Source organism: Triticum urartu, chromosome 1A (assembly GCF_056163025.1).
Source record: "Triticum urartu cultivar PI428250 chromosome 1A, HENAU_Tu73, whole genome shotgun sequence".
NCBI classification, from domain to species: Eukaryota; Viridiplantae; Streptophyta; class Magnoliopsida; order Poales; family Poaceae; genus Triticum; species Triticum urartu.
Window position 1 is genome coordinate 520,498,843 of NC_141873.1, and position 14,828 is coordinate 520,513,670.

The 14,828-nt window shown below is 44.3% G+C and overlaps 2 protein-coding genes across 2 annotated transcripts; one reads left to right on the top strand and one right to left on the bottom strand.

Moving 5' to 3' along the window:
- Positions 1-4,327: 4,327 nt before the first annotated feature.
- On the top strand, positions 4,328-7,879 carry LOC125524984 (transcription factor VOZ1). Its single transcript, XM_048690015.2, has 4 exons — positions 4,328-4,679; positions 4,771-5,040; positions 6,175-6,679; positions 6,771-7,879. The coding sequence occupies exons 1-4, from the start codon at positions 4,425-4,427 to the stop codon at positions 7,490-7,492; spliced, it is 1,752 nt and encodes a 583-aa protein (XP_048545972.2). The 5' UTR covers positions 4,328-4,424; the 3' UTR covers positions 7,493-7,879.
- A 968-nt stretch (positions 7,880-8,847) lies between these two features.
- Positions 8,848-13,297, bottom strand: LOC125524994 (eukaryotic translation initiation factor 2 subunit gamma). The gene is made up of 9 exons (XM_048690023.2): positions 13,063-13,297; positions 12,480-12,593; positions 11,671-11,732; positions 11,165-11,277; positions 10,795-10,897; positions 10,215-10,442; positions 9,913-10,131; positions 9,564-9,824; positions 8,848-9,482 (listed from the first exon to the last, which is right to left on the bottom strand). The coding sequence occupies exons 2-9, from the start codon at positions 12,583-12,585 to the stop codon at positions 9,180-9,182; spliced, it is 1,395 nt and encodes a 464-aa protein (XP_048545980.1). The 5' UTR covers positions 12,586-12,593; positions 13,063-13,297; the 3' UTR covers positions 8,848-9,179.
- Positions 13,298-14,828: the final 1,531 nt, after the last annotated feature.

Sequence of the window (14,828 nt, forward strand, 5' to 3'; positions counted from 1 at the left end):
GCCCTTCGACCGCGTCGACCGCGTGCACCCTCTCTCCCAGTCCCAGATCAACCCGGCGGCCAGGACCCACGCGAAGCGACGGAGATCGGCTGCGTCGCCCCGCCACCGCCTCCTTACTTCCTCCCTCGGGGCGCTCGAAGATCCCGTGCCCGCTGCGCCTCCTCTGCTCCGACCTTCTCCAAGCCATCCATGGAGCTCCATCGTCAAGGTGCCTGATTCGTTTCGATTTTGATTTGCTTCTGCTTTTGTTTGTTGCTCAGTTCTGTACTGTTGGTGATGCCATGGTCCTCCCTTTCCATTGCTGCAGGATAAGAAGAAAAAACCCTAGCTAGGCCTGGAGGATGTGTTGGATTGGAAAACCACTCGAGCAGGGAGGAAGGAAGCAAGGAAGGTCACCATGGACCTCGCCCAACTCCCACCCTGCAGCTGTAGGTAACCCCCTCCCTCTCCCTGCCTTGTCAGACCTGAAGATGCAGTGTCTAAGATATTCAGTAATCTCCGCATCTGATTTGTGCAGTTTGTGCACATCTTGTCTGGTTGTCTAAAAGAATGGGGAGATGCTGCGTGCAGGCACAGGAGAATAAGCCACGGGTGAGGAAGACTAAGGAGGAGCGGAGGGAGATGGTCGAGTCCTTCGTCGACACTTACTTCCCCCATATCTTTCCCCTCTCGCCTCAATTATAGTTTTGAATTTTGTGTGTGTAGGCATGTAGTTGCCAGTAGGATTTACTTCACACGTTTATTCTATTTCTTTCTTGGTGCCCTCTGTTTGTTATTAGGATTTATTTAGTTCACACACGGCTGTTGGTAGTTTGTTTTGCAACCCTTTGCAGAAAGTTTGCATTGCAAGCCTACTTCTCTAGCGCATTGTTTCTTAGAATCATGATGCAACCTATATGTTCTATGATTTTGATGTTTTTTTGTGGCGTGATCTAGACTACAATTATCCACTGCTCTTATTTTTGCAATTTGGTCTATATGATTGGAATGCAATGTTGATAAAGTGTGTCTTCCTCTTGAGCATCGTTTTGAGCAAATGTTCTATATAGAAGTTGCTGCCGCGGGTTCAATTTGTTTCGATTTGGCTGGGTATGAGTCCCCCTGTTGCAAGGTGATGACTTGTCTCTCCCTTTGTTCGTTTCGCTCTGGCCACGGTCAAGTGTTTGATTGGAGTATACGCGAGGATAATATGTCATGTATTTCATTAGACAAATAATACTGCCTGTATTTGCATGCTTGCAGGAATGTGTCAAATACTTGTTATGTACATGTAGTGGCACGAGAGTCAAGGTTTACTAGTGCTTGCCTTCTTGTGTTATCCGGACACATTGGTTAATCTACTTTTCTTGTGATTTCCCAATTCAATATCTAAGAAAAGAATCTATAGACTTTAATGAATTCAATGTATGATCCTGATGAGAATTATATGATATCTACCTGTTTTTATCCTTGACCAGTATCAATTGTGGTAGCTCTTAAGTGACACATACTTTTTCTCGCTCCGAGTTCCTAAGCATGGTATTATATTTTTGTTAGCTAGAACATACAATCTTTGAATTTGCTGAACATTAGTAGCTAACTAAGTTGTGCCCCATTGATGTCTCAATTGTTACATTACATCTAAAAAAGTTAGCCTCAACTAACTGTGAGATTTAGAATGTTCAAATTCAGATCTTATGTTCTCAAACTGGACCGGCTTTGGGACTTATATATACACAAATCAGTACTGGAGTAGGTTTGTATGATCTCCTGTTAGTAAAATTACAACATAAATAACTTCCCATGTAGTTCTGCTATTTTTAGTTTGGGTTGAAGTGATTGGTAGGCCTAGTGGTTGTGCAATTTTGTGGTCCTATCCTGTATAATTTATATGCACACCTCATATGAATCTGTGATCATATCCAGTGAAATTTATATGCATGTTCCACTCCACTGTCTACACATTTACTTAGTAATACATACTTCTGCACTTCTGTTATGTTTCTCTCTTTGTTTGTATGAGGCGGCCAGGCTGCCCATTTTGTAGCAGTCTGCTTCCATAGTGTTTGTATGGAGTCGAGATGTACATAGACATGTTTTCTGAAAGTGTGACTGCACAGTATTGAGAAGTAATCAAGTTTCCTGTAGTTTTTACCAGAACCATGACCACTGGCTCAACGCCGACCCGGCCGTCGTCATCACCTTGGAGGACGACGAGGACGCCGCAGGCGCAGTCGGCCCCGGCAGCGGCTTCCACCACTACCACGTCATCGTCACCTACCAAGTCCACGACGACGTCTGGTCCTTCGAGTCCTTCTGCAGCCGCTGCCACTGCTCCATCCACAGCTTGGGTGGGACTCGTCGGATCGGCCTCCTCATTTCCCATTTCAGGTAGTACATCCTTCTTGCTCGAATCTACTATTTGATCTGCCTGCACATCTCTCGCTCCGGCGCAGAATTGATGTGTTCTTCCTGGATTCTTGTGTAATGAGCTCTTCTTTTTTTAGTACTTCTGTAATGGTATTCAGAAATAAAATTCATATGTTTCTATATATGTTCGTTTAGATAAGTATGTCAATACATAACTAGTAATGTAAATGGTGTGACGCAGTTCTGAATATAAATGCAAATAGCTTGTGAATGTCAATCTCATGTATTAGGGTCCTGTTCTTGTAAACCTTATGTAAAGCTAAAATTCTTGCTGTGTGCAGGGCGGCTAGTGATGCAGCAAACCAAGCAGTAGCAGGCACACCAAGCAGCAACAGGGGGAGGGTGTCTCTCGAACGTCGCCGCTGCCACTCATTGCTACTGTCACTGATTAATGATGGATGATCGCCGTTAGTTTAGCTCGGCCACTGTTAGTTTAGCTCCTTGGTAGTCCCTCCATCTCTTGCAAGCGTGTAGAAATAGAAATGGTAGCTGTAGTCCCATGTAGTTGTAGTTCCTGTACTCGGTCTGCCCTTTGTTGCTTCATTTCTATGTTAATTCAGTCTCTGTTGAATGTATCTACTGTCTACTGTTGTGGCTGTTGAAAGAAATGAAATGGTTTGGATACATACCTACATGCTGAGATGTAAGCTGGAATAGCCATCTGCCCTTGTGATGTCAACCTTCTAAATGCATGTTGTGGAGGCCCAAAATAGACTGGATTGTAAAAGGGCCGAGTCCCAAAAAATAAATGAATTATAGAAGGCTACATCCTAGAAAATAAAATGGGCCAGGCCCATGAACCCAACAAAAAACTGATGAAAAAAAACACAAATAGGCTGAATTAATGGGCTCGGCCCCATGGAAAACACCGAATCGGACCGGGTTGAATCTTGTCAGTGACCTTTTCAATTGGTCGCAATTTTGCCACGTCAGATTGCCACATCGGATCCGACGTGGCCTGTGCAGACAGTCAGTGACCAAAACAGAAGGTCATGGGTTCAACGACCTTTTATTTTGGTCGTAAATGTCTACGACCTTCTCACAGAGAAGGTCGCTAATTTTAGTTTACGACCGCCAGCTTTTGACCTTCTGTTTTTAGTCACAAAAAGGTCGCAAATGAAAAACTATGACCTTTCAGCGGCCAATAGTGAGGGTCACAAGTTGACATATTTTTTGTAGTATGTTCTCACAACTTAATCTATGACTTTCTTCTTCGTAGTCACTATTTTACAATTATTGCAATTTGTAAAATGGGTCCAAGCTAGCATTTTGCCAACCAAAACACCATAAAAAAACATGGTCGTGCCTATATTTAAAACACCATCAGATTACAAAACAAACCTTTTCAGGTGGAATTCCATCCCGCAAATGGCGTCAACTTGACTCAAGTTGATGTGCTCCGATGCAAATGGTGCCGGATGGATCGAGCGCAAGTGCTACCACACACTCATTCACGCGGGAGTGTCATTCTCATTTTACTAAACAACCAAAAAAACATAAACACAATATATGCTAATACTAAAGAAAAACAATTTTAGTTGTGCACATGCTTTGTACGAGGGTTCAAGTCCTAGACCAAACATTGGTGGTTGCAATATTTTTGGATTTATTTTAAGCTTGCGGTGATGTTCTTTCAGTTGGAGGGGGTGTTCCCGTCGAGTGCGAGGCGTTTATGATGACTTCATGAAATCTCAAGATCTCATGCCGGCTCAATCTCTCGAAGGTGCTTATAGGGATAGGGTGTGTGAACGCGTTGTGTGTGCGCGTTTATAGGGAGTATGCTCGTGTATGTGAAAGACTTTGATTGTGCTCTATTCAAAAAATATGATGATGCAGTGTGGAAGGAAAGAGAGAGGGTGAGGGAGGAAGAACCTCAAAGGACCAAACATTTTCCAAAACTATAACATGGTAAAAATAAATTAAAGAAAGAAAACAATCGCCAACTCCAAAGGCGAATCGACCCCCCACTCCCAATCGCCGCAACCGCACCACTAGCGCTGCCCTGATCGGCACCGATGGCGGGCGATCCGACCGGCGGCGGCGGCGGCTCCGCGGCGGGCAAGGGTCCCCGCTCGTCGACGCGGCACCAGCAGTTCCGCGACCGCGCCAAGACCCGCGTGGACGACCTCCAGGAGATCTTCTCCGGCCTCCAGTCCGCCCGCAAGGAGAGCCGCTCCGCCGACGCCGCCGTCCTCGAGGAGCAGGTCCACCAGATGCTCCGCGAGTGGCGCGCCGAGCTCAGCGTCGCCTCCCCCGCCTCCTCCCTGCAGGTGCCTCTCCAAACCCTAGCCTTTCCTGTTCCCTCCCCTTACGTGTTCAGGGTTTGCTGTCTCTGACTTTTGTTCTCGTGCCGCGTTGCAGAACTCGCTGGGGAACAACCAGGGTGCCGCGGATCCGCCGTCGGAGACGCTGCGGCTGCTGCAGCTGGCGATTGAGGAGGAGGACGACGCCACCAGCAAGCTGGCGCAGCCGATGCAGCCCTCCCGGCAGGATGGTCATCAGAATCTCAACCCCGGACTGCAAGTACATGGGGGGACTGTGGATGGCGGCGCCGACGCGTCACAGCAGTCAATGGGTCATGGAATGCAGGGAGAAGTAGCCGATGTTGCTAATGCATTGTTCAGTGATCAGGTACCTCACCGTGATCCTTTTTGAATGGTTTAGTGGAATGGTATTTTTTTGTGTGCCATCATCAGTCATGTGGATGAAATTGTGTGTTCGACTAGTATGACCTTCTTACTGACTAAATGTGTACTGTTAGTGGGGGTCAATCCTTGCCTAGTTGCCAGTTAGCTCCGGCATGGACTGAAGCATTCTGATGTGCTGTGTGATCCTTTGTAGTGTGCAAAAAATATCGTAGTGTAGAAATTAAGGTTTGGTGAGTAATTTTGTGTTAGCAGATACACTTATTGAAAAACTATATTGATTTTACTTCTATATCACTATATGTATGTGTACTCGGAGTACATGTGACAAAATTGTTCATTTTTTAACTGAACCAATATGTTTCGGTAGCAGTCGCACTCTTTGTTGGTGTGGACTACTTATGATCCTGTTATTGGTTTTGTCGGCCACTTCTTTTGTTGGAAAAAGCCAAGTGCTTGTATGCATTGTCCGTAGTTGACCTTGATAAATAATCAAAACTATAAAATAACCCCATAGTCCCACACCTTCGTATGAGATAATGACAAAAAGACTGGGGCGCTTTAGTATGCCATCGCAGCATAGAGAAATGGGTTGTTCTATTACGAGTAATGTGTTGCAGCATTATTTTTTCTAACCATCTGAGAAGCACAGGTCACAATAGTACAATTTATTCATTGGTTAACCCAATTATAAATTGGAATTAATGATGACCTTCGTAAGTTTAGATGGTGAGGCCTTGCTTGATGATTTTATATCTCCTTTGAAACAAGATTCGGTAGTTGTTTAAAGGTTTTAAGTTTCTGCTCCAAACTGGTCCTGTTGAATTTTAGTTTCTGAATTCTCTTCCTTTATTTGATTTCTCTTGTGTACCTTTTCATATGGTAATGAACACGTGTACATTTGATAATGCTTTTGTGGTCCTCCTTTTTGTTATTCTTTACAAAGCGTGCCTGCAAAATTGTTGAATCAATCAAAGTGCTCGTCAATGTGTTCATGTATGCTGTTGTTACTTTTCACTTGTCAGTATGTAACTTTTGGTCTGGTTATTGTAACTTAACTTTTCATGTTTTTTTTTCTACTCATAGCTTTAATGAGATTTTGTCATACCTTTGATTGCAGATGTACTATATAGACCATGAACTGAGTATTGATGATTTTCTTCATGGGTCAAACCCAGATGGCCTCAATAACCTGCAAGGGACTGGTCAGCCGGAACATCAACAGTTCAATCTGCCACTAGATCTGCAACATTCTAATAATTCATATGCTGATGCAAATAACTCTGTGCAAAGTACTGGAGATGTTTTTTTCCACATGTCAGACTTGCTCACAACAGTCGGCCCGTCGCCTTCTCAATATTTGGGGCCAAAATGTGCACTCTGGGATTGTGGTCGACCTGTGCGAGGATCAGAAGAGTGTCAAGACTACTGCAACCCGTATCATGCTGGTTTAGCTTTGAGTGATGATGGTCTTCTGGGGACAAGGCCTGTGATGCGGCCAAGGGGTATTGATTTGAAAGATGGGCCCCTATTTGATGCTCTTTGTGCAAAAGTCCAAGGAAAAAATGTTGGTATTCCTGTCTGTGAAGGGGCTGCAACGTCAAAATCACCTTGGAATGCACATGGTATGCTTGGTTATTAAGTGTTAGCATTTTGGGTGAACATTGATATCAGCAAATTCTTGTGCTAATTGTTGGTTCCCTGTTGTTTTTGCAGAACTTTTTGATCTTTCTCTTCTTGAGGGTGAATCTCTTAGGGAATGGTTATTCTTTGACAGACCAAGAAGGGCATTTGAGAGCGGCAACCGCAAGCAAAGGTCGTTGCCAGATTACAACGGCCGTGGATGGCATGAATCAAGGAAGCAAGTGATGAAGGACTTTGGGGGCCTGAAGAAATCCTATTACATGGACCCACAACCATCCAGCAACTATGAGTGGCACCTTTTCGAATATGAGATCAATGATTCTAACACTCTAGCCTTGTACCGGCTTGAGTTCAAGGCGTCTGATCCTAAAAGGAGTGTTAAATCAAAACTGGGCAGCAGTTCACTCTACGAAATCCAGCAGCAAATGGTCAAGCTTAGTGCAAACAGTCCGGTGGACAACAAGCGGGGTGCTAGGAGCAAGACAAAGGCTAGTCAAAAGGACACCAATGCGAATGCATATCCAGCTCTCAAGGCCACCAATCAAGCGGGTGCTTCAAATGCTTATGAAGCAGTGCCCCTCAACATCCCCAATCAGGCCAGTGCCCCCAGCGCTTACCAAACAGTGGCTCCCAACATCCCCAATCAGGACAGTACCTCGAATGCCTATGAAGATGCATCACAGGTGGACCCGATGTCATATCTGAATAAAAACGTTGTCTATGGACCTCATCTTCCATATGGTTACCCCGATGGAAAAGGCGACTTCTACTGGAACCCCAGTGGCGGCGCCTGAAGATGCAATATGCCAAGCTCATGAGCTGTAAGGCGTCTCAAGACAGATTGTAACAGTGTCAACTAAAATTTGGGGCTCAGCACCGTGGCCCTGCAGTTTTTCGTAAGTGTAGACATCTTGGATAGATACCATGTTTGGTGTGCTGTACTTTGACTGTAAAATATAGTCCGGTTCTTGCCTGTCGAGCTAAGATAGAGGATCTAGGTATCTGCTTCTTCAGAAGCTGATGCGGTTGGACCCTAGCAGCGGAGGATTCGCAAATTCAGTTGGGCTCTGTTTTTCTTCTTCTTTCCCTTAGATGTGTATATATCCTGAGAATGGTCGAGGATTCGTATGATTCGCGGAATCCCAGATTCACTTGCGTTTCACATGCAAGATTTGGTGACAGCTCCAACCATTCTCTTTTTTATTTTTTTTGAACACCAGTACAGACGCAAGTGCTCATACATACGTGCATACACTCGGGAAGCGGATTAGGAGCACTCGGGTGCTCCACCCCCCTATATTCAAAAATAATTTAATAATTCAAAAAAACGTCAAAAAAATCCTGAATATATTTTTGAACCAAATATGACTAGGTATTGTACTCATATAAAAAGTTTGGCCAATGAATGATTCTCGTTAACTTCGGGGCAAATAAGACAAATTTATGACGACAATATAGCATGAATAGTGCTTGTATCTAGCATTTTCTGAGAAATCTTTAACCCCGGATACAATAAAAGTCATTCCCTGTTTAATCTTTTTGTACGAGTGCAATACTTGGTCATATTTGATTCCGTAAAAAGTTTAGGGATTTTTTTACTTTTTTTGAATTACTAAATTATTTTTAAATATAGGGAGGCGTAGCACCCGAGAGCTCCTATGCATTTTCGCATACACTCGTCTCTATGAATGCACAACCTACCCCTATGAATGCACACCTGCACACCCTATCTCTATGAACGCATCGCCGGAAATCCTGAAATAAAGCCAGAAATAATGCGAGCTGATGCTACTTCACTGTTTGAAGTTCGAAAGAAATCCAGAAATAATGCAAGCACCAGGACTTAGAACACCAGCAGCTGATGCTACTTCTCTGTTTGAAGTTCGAAAGAAATCCAGAAATAATGCAAGCACCAGCACTTGAACCCTAGCAGCTGATGCTACTTCTCTGTTCGAAAGAAATAAACGTTACCATGTGCTGGTGACTGGTAACTGGAATTTCTTTTCTTTTTCCAGGAAGAATACAGTATTTGTTCGCCTATAGTCAAACTTTCTCAAAACAAAATCTGTTGCCCAACTTTTCTAAAACAAAATCTGTTGTTTCCGATCGCATACTGCATGTTGGCAAGGAACAGCATTGCAGACAAAAAGAAAGCGAGTAAAATTTGGTTTAATCTTCTCAACGCAAGGCATAATGGAGTCAATGTGATAGACAAGATAATTAGGTAAATCTGAACCAAACTAGCAGGTTCCTCGCCTACTAACCACCACGATAACATGGCAAGTATAACATACCCTAAATTCCGACAAACAGAAAGAAGCAAACTAGTAGCGTAGATAAATCCAGCAAAGATGAGACTTTCGGACTCGTTATGTTTTCTCCTCCATCTCACAAAAATTGTACCTAGGAGCTCTCTGCCCTCCCACATTTCGCCTCTCTTGTTTCACAAGCTGCGGTTTTTCACTCGGATGGGGGTGTGCTTCAGAGCGGGCATGGTGGGACTTCGAGCGTCGCGCCAGCTTGGATCTGGCCCCATCCGATGAGGCGCCAGTGCTTCTCGACACGGCGGCTCAGGGCCACCTTCTCGCCTTTGCTAGTGCAGACGGGCGCGGTGAGCTGGAGCTTGGCGAGATCGTTCTTCACGGCCACCACACGGGCGCCGGTGGACATGGATCCAATGTTAAGCATCAGGATCTCGCCCTTGGTGAGCTTGGAGACCTTCCCTGCCTTCTCTGTACCCTTCGTTCTCACACCCAGCAGCCTTCGGAGAAGGAAGAAGTTGATCTGCAGAGAAATGTCCAAGGATGTCATTAACGGCTATCACTTGTTTGGCCAAAATCATTAAGCAAGAAAGATTCGACAAACCTCAAGCTCCACGAATACGTCGGGAAGTGACCCGATTTCTCCTAGAACCTGGCCAACCAGCCTGTCGGCACGAGTCAAAGTTGGATCCATGGTGGTTCCCACACCGATAAGCCCTCCTGGCACAGCAAATTGGAGTTCATTCTGCTCTGCGTAGAGCGAGACGATCCTCGAATAGATTGGGGTGCATTTGATGTTGCCACTCTCATCCTTCATGACAATGCCAGGGCGAACTTCAATATTCTGGTTCACCCTGAGGACTCCCTGTAATAAGAATCGACATTCAGTTTATGTTTACAGCCAGAGCTCTCATGATCGAATTCTGTACCAGGACTGAGATCTGCATACATACCCTGAGGATGCTGCCACCTGCTACCCCACCCCTAATTTCATCAACCTCTGAACCAGGCTTGTTGACATCAAAGGAGCGAATAACAATCATGTTGGGAGGTGAAGTGAAGTTCCTTTCTGGAATGGGGATTTTCTTAATAATATATTCGCAGATCACATCAATGTTGTACTTCAGCTGTGCAGATATTGGCACCACAGGAGCACCTTCAGCTATAGTGCCCTGCACAGATGGTAGTAAAAAAGATCAAACCATGAAAGGGAATACATGTATTTATAACACGGGCAATAACACACAGTAGTGACCTGGATAAATTTTTGGATTGCTTCATGCTGGTTCATTGCTGCGCTTTCCTGGATAAGATCGATCTTATTCTGCAAAATTATGAGATGCTGGAGACGCATGATTTCAACAGCTGCAAGATGCTCGGATGTCTGGGGTTGTGGGCAGCTTTCATTTGCTGCTATCAAAAGCAAGGCTCCATCCATGATAGCTGCTCCATTAAGCATTGTAGCCATGAGAATGTCATGGCCCTGTTCAACAAGGTAGATATTGTAAATACATAAAACAATTATGTAATATCATATTCAAGTTCAACTAATGAAAAGAATATCTAATGATTGATCAGATAACTCTGATGACTTCCCAATTCATATAATAATTCAGTTGAATAATTGGGAATGCACTTATTAGTGTAAACAGCCATTATCATCTATGGTGATGCAAGGGAAACCTCACGATCATAATTGACAGCAAATAAAACTGTAGGGTGCAAAATGTTACTAATCACTTGGGTACGGCAAGAAATGATCAGTGTAAGCATTCATGTACTAGATCTGTAGAAGGGAACATTCATGACAGCAAAAGGGTAGGGCTTCGTCATACCGGGCAATCAACAAAGGAAACATGTCTCAGGAGCTTCATCCTGGTGTTTTCAAACCCAGGAACATCACAGGCAGGAGTATCTTCTTTTCCGCTTCCATAAGCCCTTTATATAATTGAAATAAAAGTCAAATAATGTAAAAGAGCTTAAAACCTTGTAAATAATCACATTGACTAATTTCTGAAGGTCAAGTTTGAGATTTCAATCATGAGTTTTACATTGTATTCACTAGAAAACAATCATGTGACATACAAGTTTAATAATTTATAGGAGTACAGAACAGTGCCCCCTGAAGTTCTTTGCTCTAAATTGTGAAGAGGCTGATAGTCATAGAAGCTAATCATGTAAAAAAAGATAAGAAATTCAGCATACTTGTAACACATTGGTCGTGGACATCTGTCATCCTCGCATTTATATATTTTTGCATTAGCATAGCCCAGCTTGATAGTGATGTTACGTTCAAGCTCATTCTTGAAGCGAACAGTCTACAAATCAAAACAAAGAAATCAGAAAACAAGAATAATAATAAAGAAATTCCATATGAAAAAGAATGTGCACATCAACATTCATCAGTTACTAATCATTCTAGAAATTATTGTAAAAAACAAAGGCAAAGAAGCATGAACTACAACAGTGCCATTACTCAAGCCAAGAAACTAGAGCACTTATATTTTTAATAGTAATTCCAAGACCAAACTTTTATCAGGTTTAAAGAAATCTGCAGTGCATTCCTAGCAAGTGCTAGGTTAGTTTACTCGTTCAAATACCAAAAGGCAATCTAAGCATGGCATATTTGAGTAGTATGGCAAACTCAGAAGAGCTACTGCTCAATGTGATAAGGCTTGGAAAGAAAATATGGCCACCGGAATGAATGATACCTGAACTCCAGATATAGCTTTCACAACAGTAGACTTTCCATGGGCCACATGACCAATTGTACCTGAGGTGTAACATGAAGATCGTAAATATTATGCCCCCGCATAAAGTCACCCAAAATTCAGATATGACCCAAATACCACAGAAAAATATAGATAAAAAAGCAAACAAGAGCAAGTGATGGTTCACAAATCAAAATTGCAAACAAAGTAACTTGTTATACTAATGAAAAGTTTGCTCCATCAAAGCCCCCAGGTATTAAGAGTTCCAATGACATTTTCCAAAACTGTGGATTTTGCATAGATATTTATTTAGTCTTAAATAAAAGACCCTTCATGTGCATCACTTAAGGTAACATGTGGTCCATCAGATTATCTTAAAATAATCGTATTGCTTCCCCCATGCACTCACAAAAGGATTAAGCGCAACCAAAAAGCAACGTCAGACTTCAGTATGGTGGAAATGCTTAAACAGGTGCATAAAGAGAAAAGATAATGGTTCCAACATGTAACTGTCTATGTATCAGAGGAAAAGATAATGGTTCCAACATGTAATTATCTATGTATCAGAAAAATAAGGGGCATCATGCAAAAGACACTCCAGTCTGAATAATATGTGTAAAATAAGCATCACCAGCAAACATATGACAGTAAATAGGAACCATTCCACAGTGAATTGCACCACACTAAACGCGCAGAGCTCATTAGCTAACGAGGGACAATCCACATAGCTTGTAATGCTGTACGCCTATGAATTCTCCACACTGATTACTACTTGACATTAAACATTGCCAAAAGGATGGTATCAGTACCAATGTTGATGGTCGCTTGGCGCGAGATGACTTCAGGTGACAGCGGGTGGAGCTTGGTGACATCAAGCTTGGTTAGGTCCTGCTCCATCAATCCTCGGCGTGCCATGATTGAAACTGAAAAGGAAAAAATTGATAAATAGGGTTATCAGCTTGCCTCTTCTACTCCTGTTCACTTACGCAAAGACCAATTGCAGGGAAATAGAACACGTGCTATCTCCAGCAGTCGGAACTGCAACAGACAGTACACTGATCCAAAAGGTCAACCAGAGTCTAAAATCTGACTCAAAGATGAATTGCTAATCTGATGTCACGATAGCCACTATCTACCACACACCATACAGAAGCACATCAAGCAACCGAACTAGTAGCAGCAGCCAATTCACACTAGCAGGAGCATTGGCTGTACCAACAAAACCATACTAAGCATTGACAGTGCCAGTACCATACAAAATTGTTTCACTGGCAGCCACCAGTCCAAACTAGCAATTCACACTAGAGCGATAACGCACGGGAGAGGAGGCAGAGAGATGTGGAGAAGAGTGTTGGTGGAGACGGGACGAGAAGAGAGAGCTGAGGAACTCACCGGCGTCTGGCGGCGAGGGCGGGGCGGAGTCGGGGGACGGCGGCGAGGGACGTGGAGGGCTCGGGCTCGAGCGGCTAGGGGCGTTGCGGAGGCGGCGGAGACAGCCGGCGGCGAGGGCGTGGGGCGGAGTTGGAGGAGGGAGAAAGCCGGCGGCGCGCTTGGGTGGGGTGGGGGAAAACCTAACAGAGGAGCCGAGCGAGCGTGAGAGGGGAGAGGGGCCAAAGCGAGCGGGGCGAGAGAGGATGATGCGAGTTGGGGGCTCGGTGGCGGATTCGCTGTAATTTTGGGTTCTGATAGGGGCAGAGCCATGAAGCGAATCGTTTTTGTTTGCTCAGCTGACGGGCCGGCTACGCTACCTATTTCTCAAGCGTGTCTCGAAAATTAACAGGGTAAGTTTGTTTTCCCCTACAAAAATTGTTTTCCTTAAAAATGTAGGCTCTGTTTGTTCTTTCCTTTATAATTTTCCTGTGAAGATGAATCAATCAAGAATCGAAAATTGATGTTTGTCTTTGGTGGATGGATCCTGTCCTTGTTCGCCTACGTCTATGTGTCTACAGGTTGGATCCTTTCGATCTAGCCTTCTTTTCAACGGCGGTGGTTGCTGTTCTGGTCTTAACACGACGACTTTCCGACTATTTACTACAACAATGTTTTCCCGACTCCAAAGAGGAAGGGGCAATGGTGGCGGCGCACCTTCGGCTCGCTCCAGTGCTTGTAGTCGTCGCTAGGTGGTCAACGGACATGTATGTAATTCTTACTTCTGGTGTTCTTTGTACTAGACAATTGATGGACATATCGTAGTTTTCTAAAAAAAGGCTATGCCATGTAAGAAAAAGCAATGTCGTGCCACTGTCTATCATGGTGTGTCCAAAAGCATTGACCATGCGCTACGAAGTTTACATAGTAACAAAGGTTTTGTGGTTAATACACATGGACTAATAGAAAAAATGCTGACCATTCCTATTATTTATCCCGTATAAAAACCTCAGCGAGGAGGAGGAAACTTTTGGATCGTCTACTTTTTTCACAAAAAAGCAAAGCTTGCGTATCTTTTCATTGATAGAAGAGTAGAACAAGTTATAAGGTCTCAAAGAAATGAAGTGGAGAGAAAGGGGGTTAGGAATACGAAGTATGACATGCTGACTACTCCTGACGATGTTGGCCAAGCCAAAAGCCCCTACTTGTGCCCATAGCCGAGCTTCGTCCATGATGAACTATAGGAAATGGCTCAAGGAGGGTTGTAGACCGTCAAAAACGCATCCATGCTGATGCTCCCGTAGGTTCCATGACGTCAGAAGGAAGAGGGAAGAGAGCCCTTTTCGATAGAAGGAAGGGGACGTGGCCAAGGCATCGAGCCACCACTCCGAGAAGAGGACGTTGGGTGGGTTGGAGCAATGGTGGAACGGCACCATGCGAGGAACTCGTACCATAGCTAGCGAGAGAAGGAGCATCCAACCAGGAGTTGTTGCATGCTCTCTGGCTCCTGGTCGCAAAGGAGGCAACACTTGGCATGAGGCAAGCCATGGCGCGTGACCCTTTTCCGTGGTCCAGCACCGGACTTGGGCAGCCAGCCACATGAATATCTTGGTGTTCAGAGGCGCCCAAGTTTTCCAAGTTAGCCACCAGTGCAAGTCCGACAACGAGCCAATAAACATGGCGGAGTAGTGAGAAGTGGCGTTGTAGACTTCAGACTCAGTCCAACACCAGACGAGCTTGTATGGGATATCTGAGAGGATGGTGTGGTGGTGCATGCGCCAAAGGGCACC

What these genes read in the sequence shown, in the direction of transcription:
- LOC125524984 (XM_048690015.2), top strand. Translation starts at nt 4,425, where the DNA reads ATGGCGGGCGATCCGACCGGCGGCGGCGGCGGCTCCGCGGCGGGCAAG. An exon ending in ATGCATTGTTCAGTGATCAG is followed by an intron (nt 5,041 to 6,174) that starts GTACCTCACCGT and finishes CTTTGATTGCAG; the next exon opens with ATGTACTATATAGACCATGA. An exon ending in ATCACCTTGGAATGCACATG is followed by an intron (nt 6,680 to 6,770) that starts GTATGCTTGGTT and finishes TTGTTTTTGCAG; the next exon opens with AACTTTTTGATCTTTCTCTT.
- LOC125524994 (XM_048690023.2), bottom strand. Translation starts at nt 12,585, where the DNA reads ATGGCACGCCGAGGATTGATGGAGCAGGACCTAACCAAGCTTGATGTC. An exon ending in CCACGACCAATGTGTTACAA is followed by an intron (nt 10,898 to 11,164) that starts GTATGCTGAATT and finishes AATTATATAAAG; the next exon opens with GGCTTATGGAAGCGGAAAAG. An exon ending in TTTCCTTTGTTGATTGCCCG is followed by an intron (nt 10,443 to 10,794) that starts GTATGACGAAGC and finishes CTTGTTGAACAG; the next exon opens with GGCCATGACATTCTCATGGC.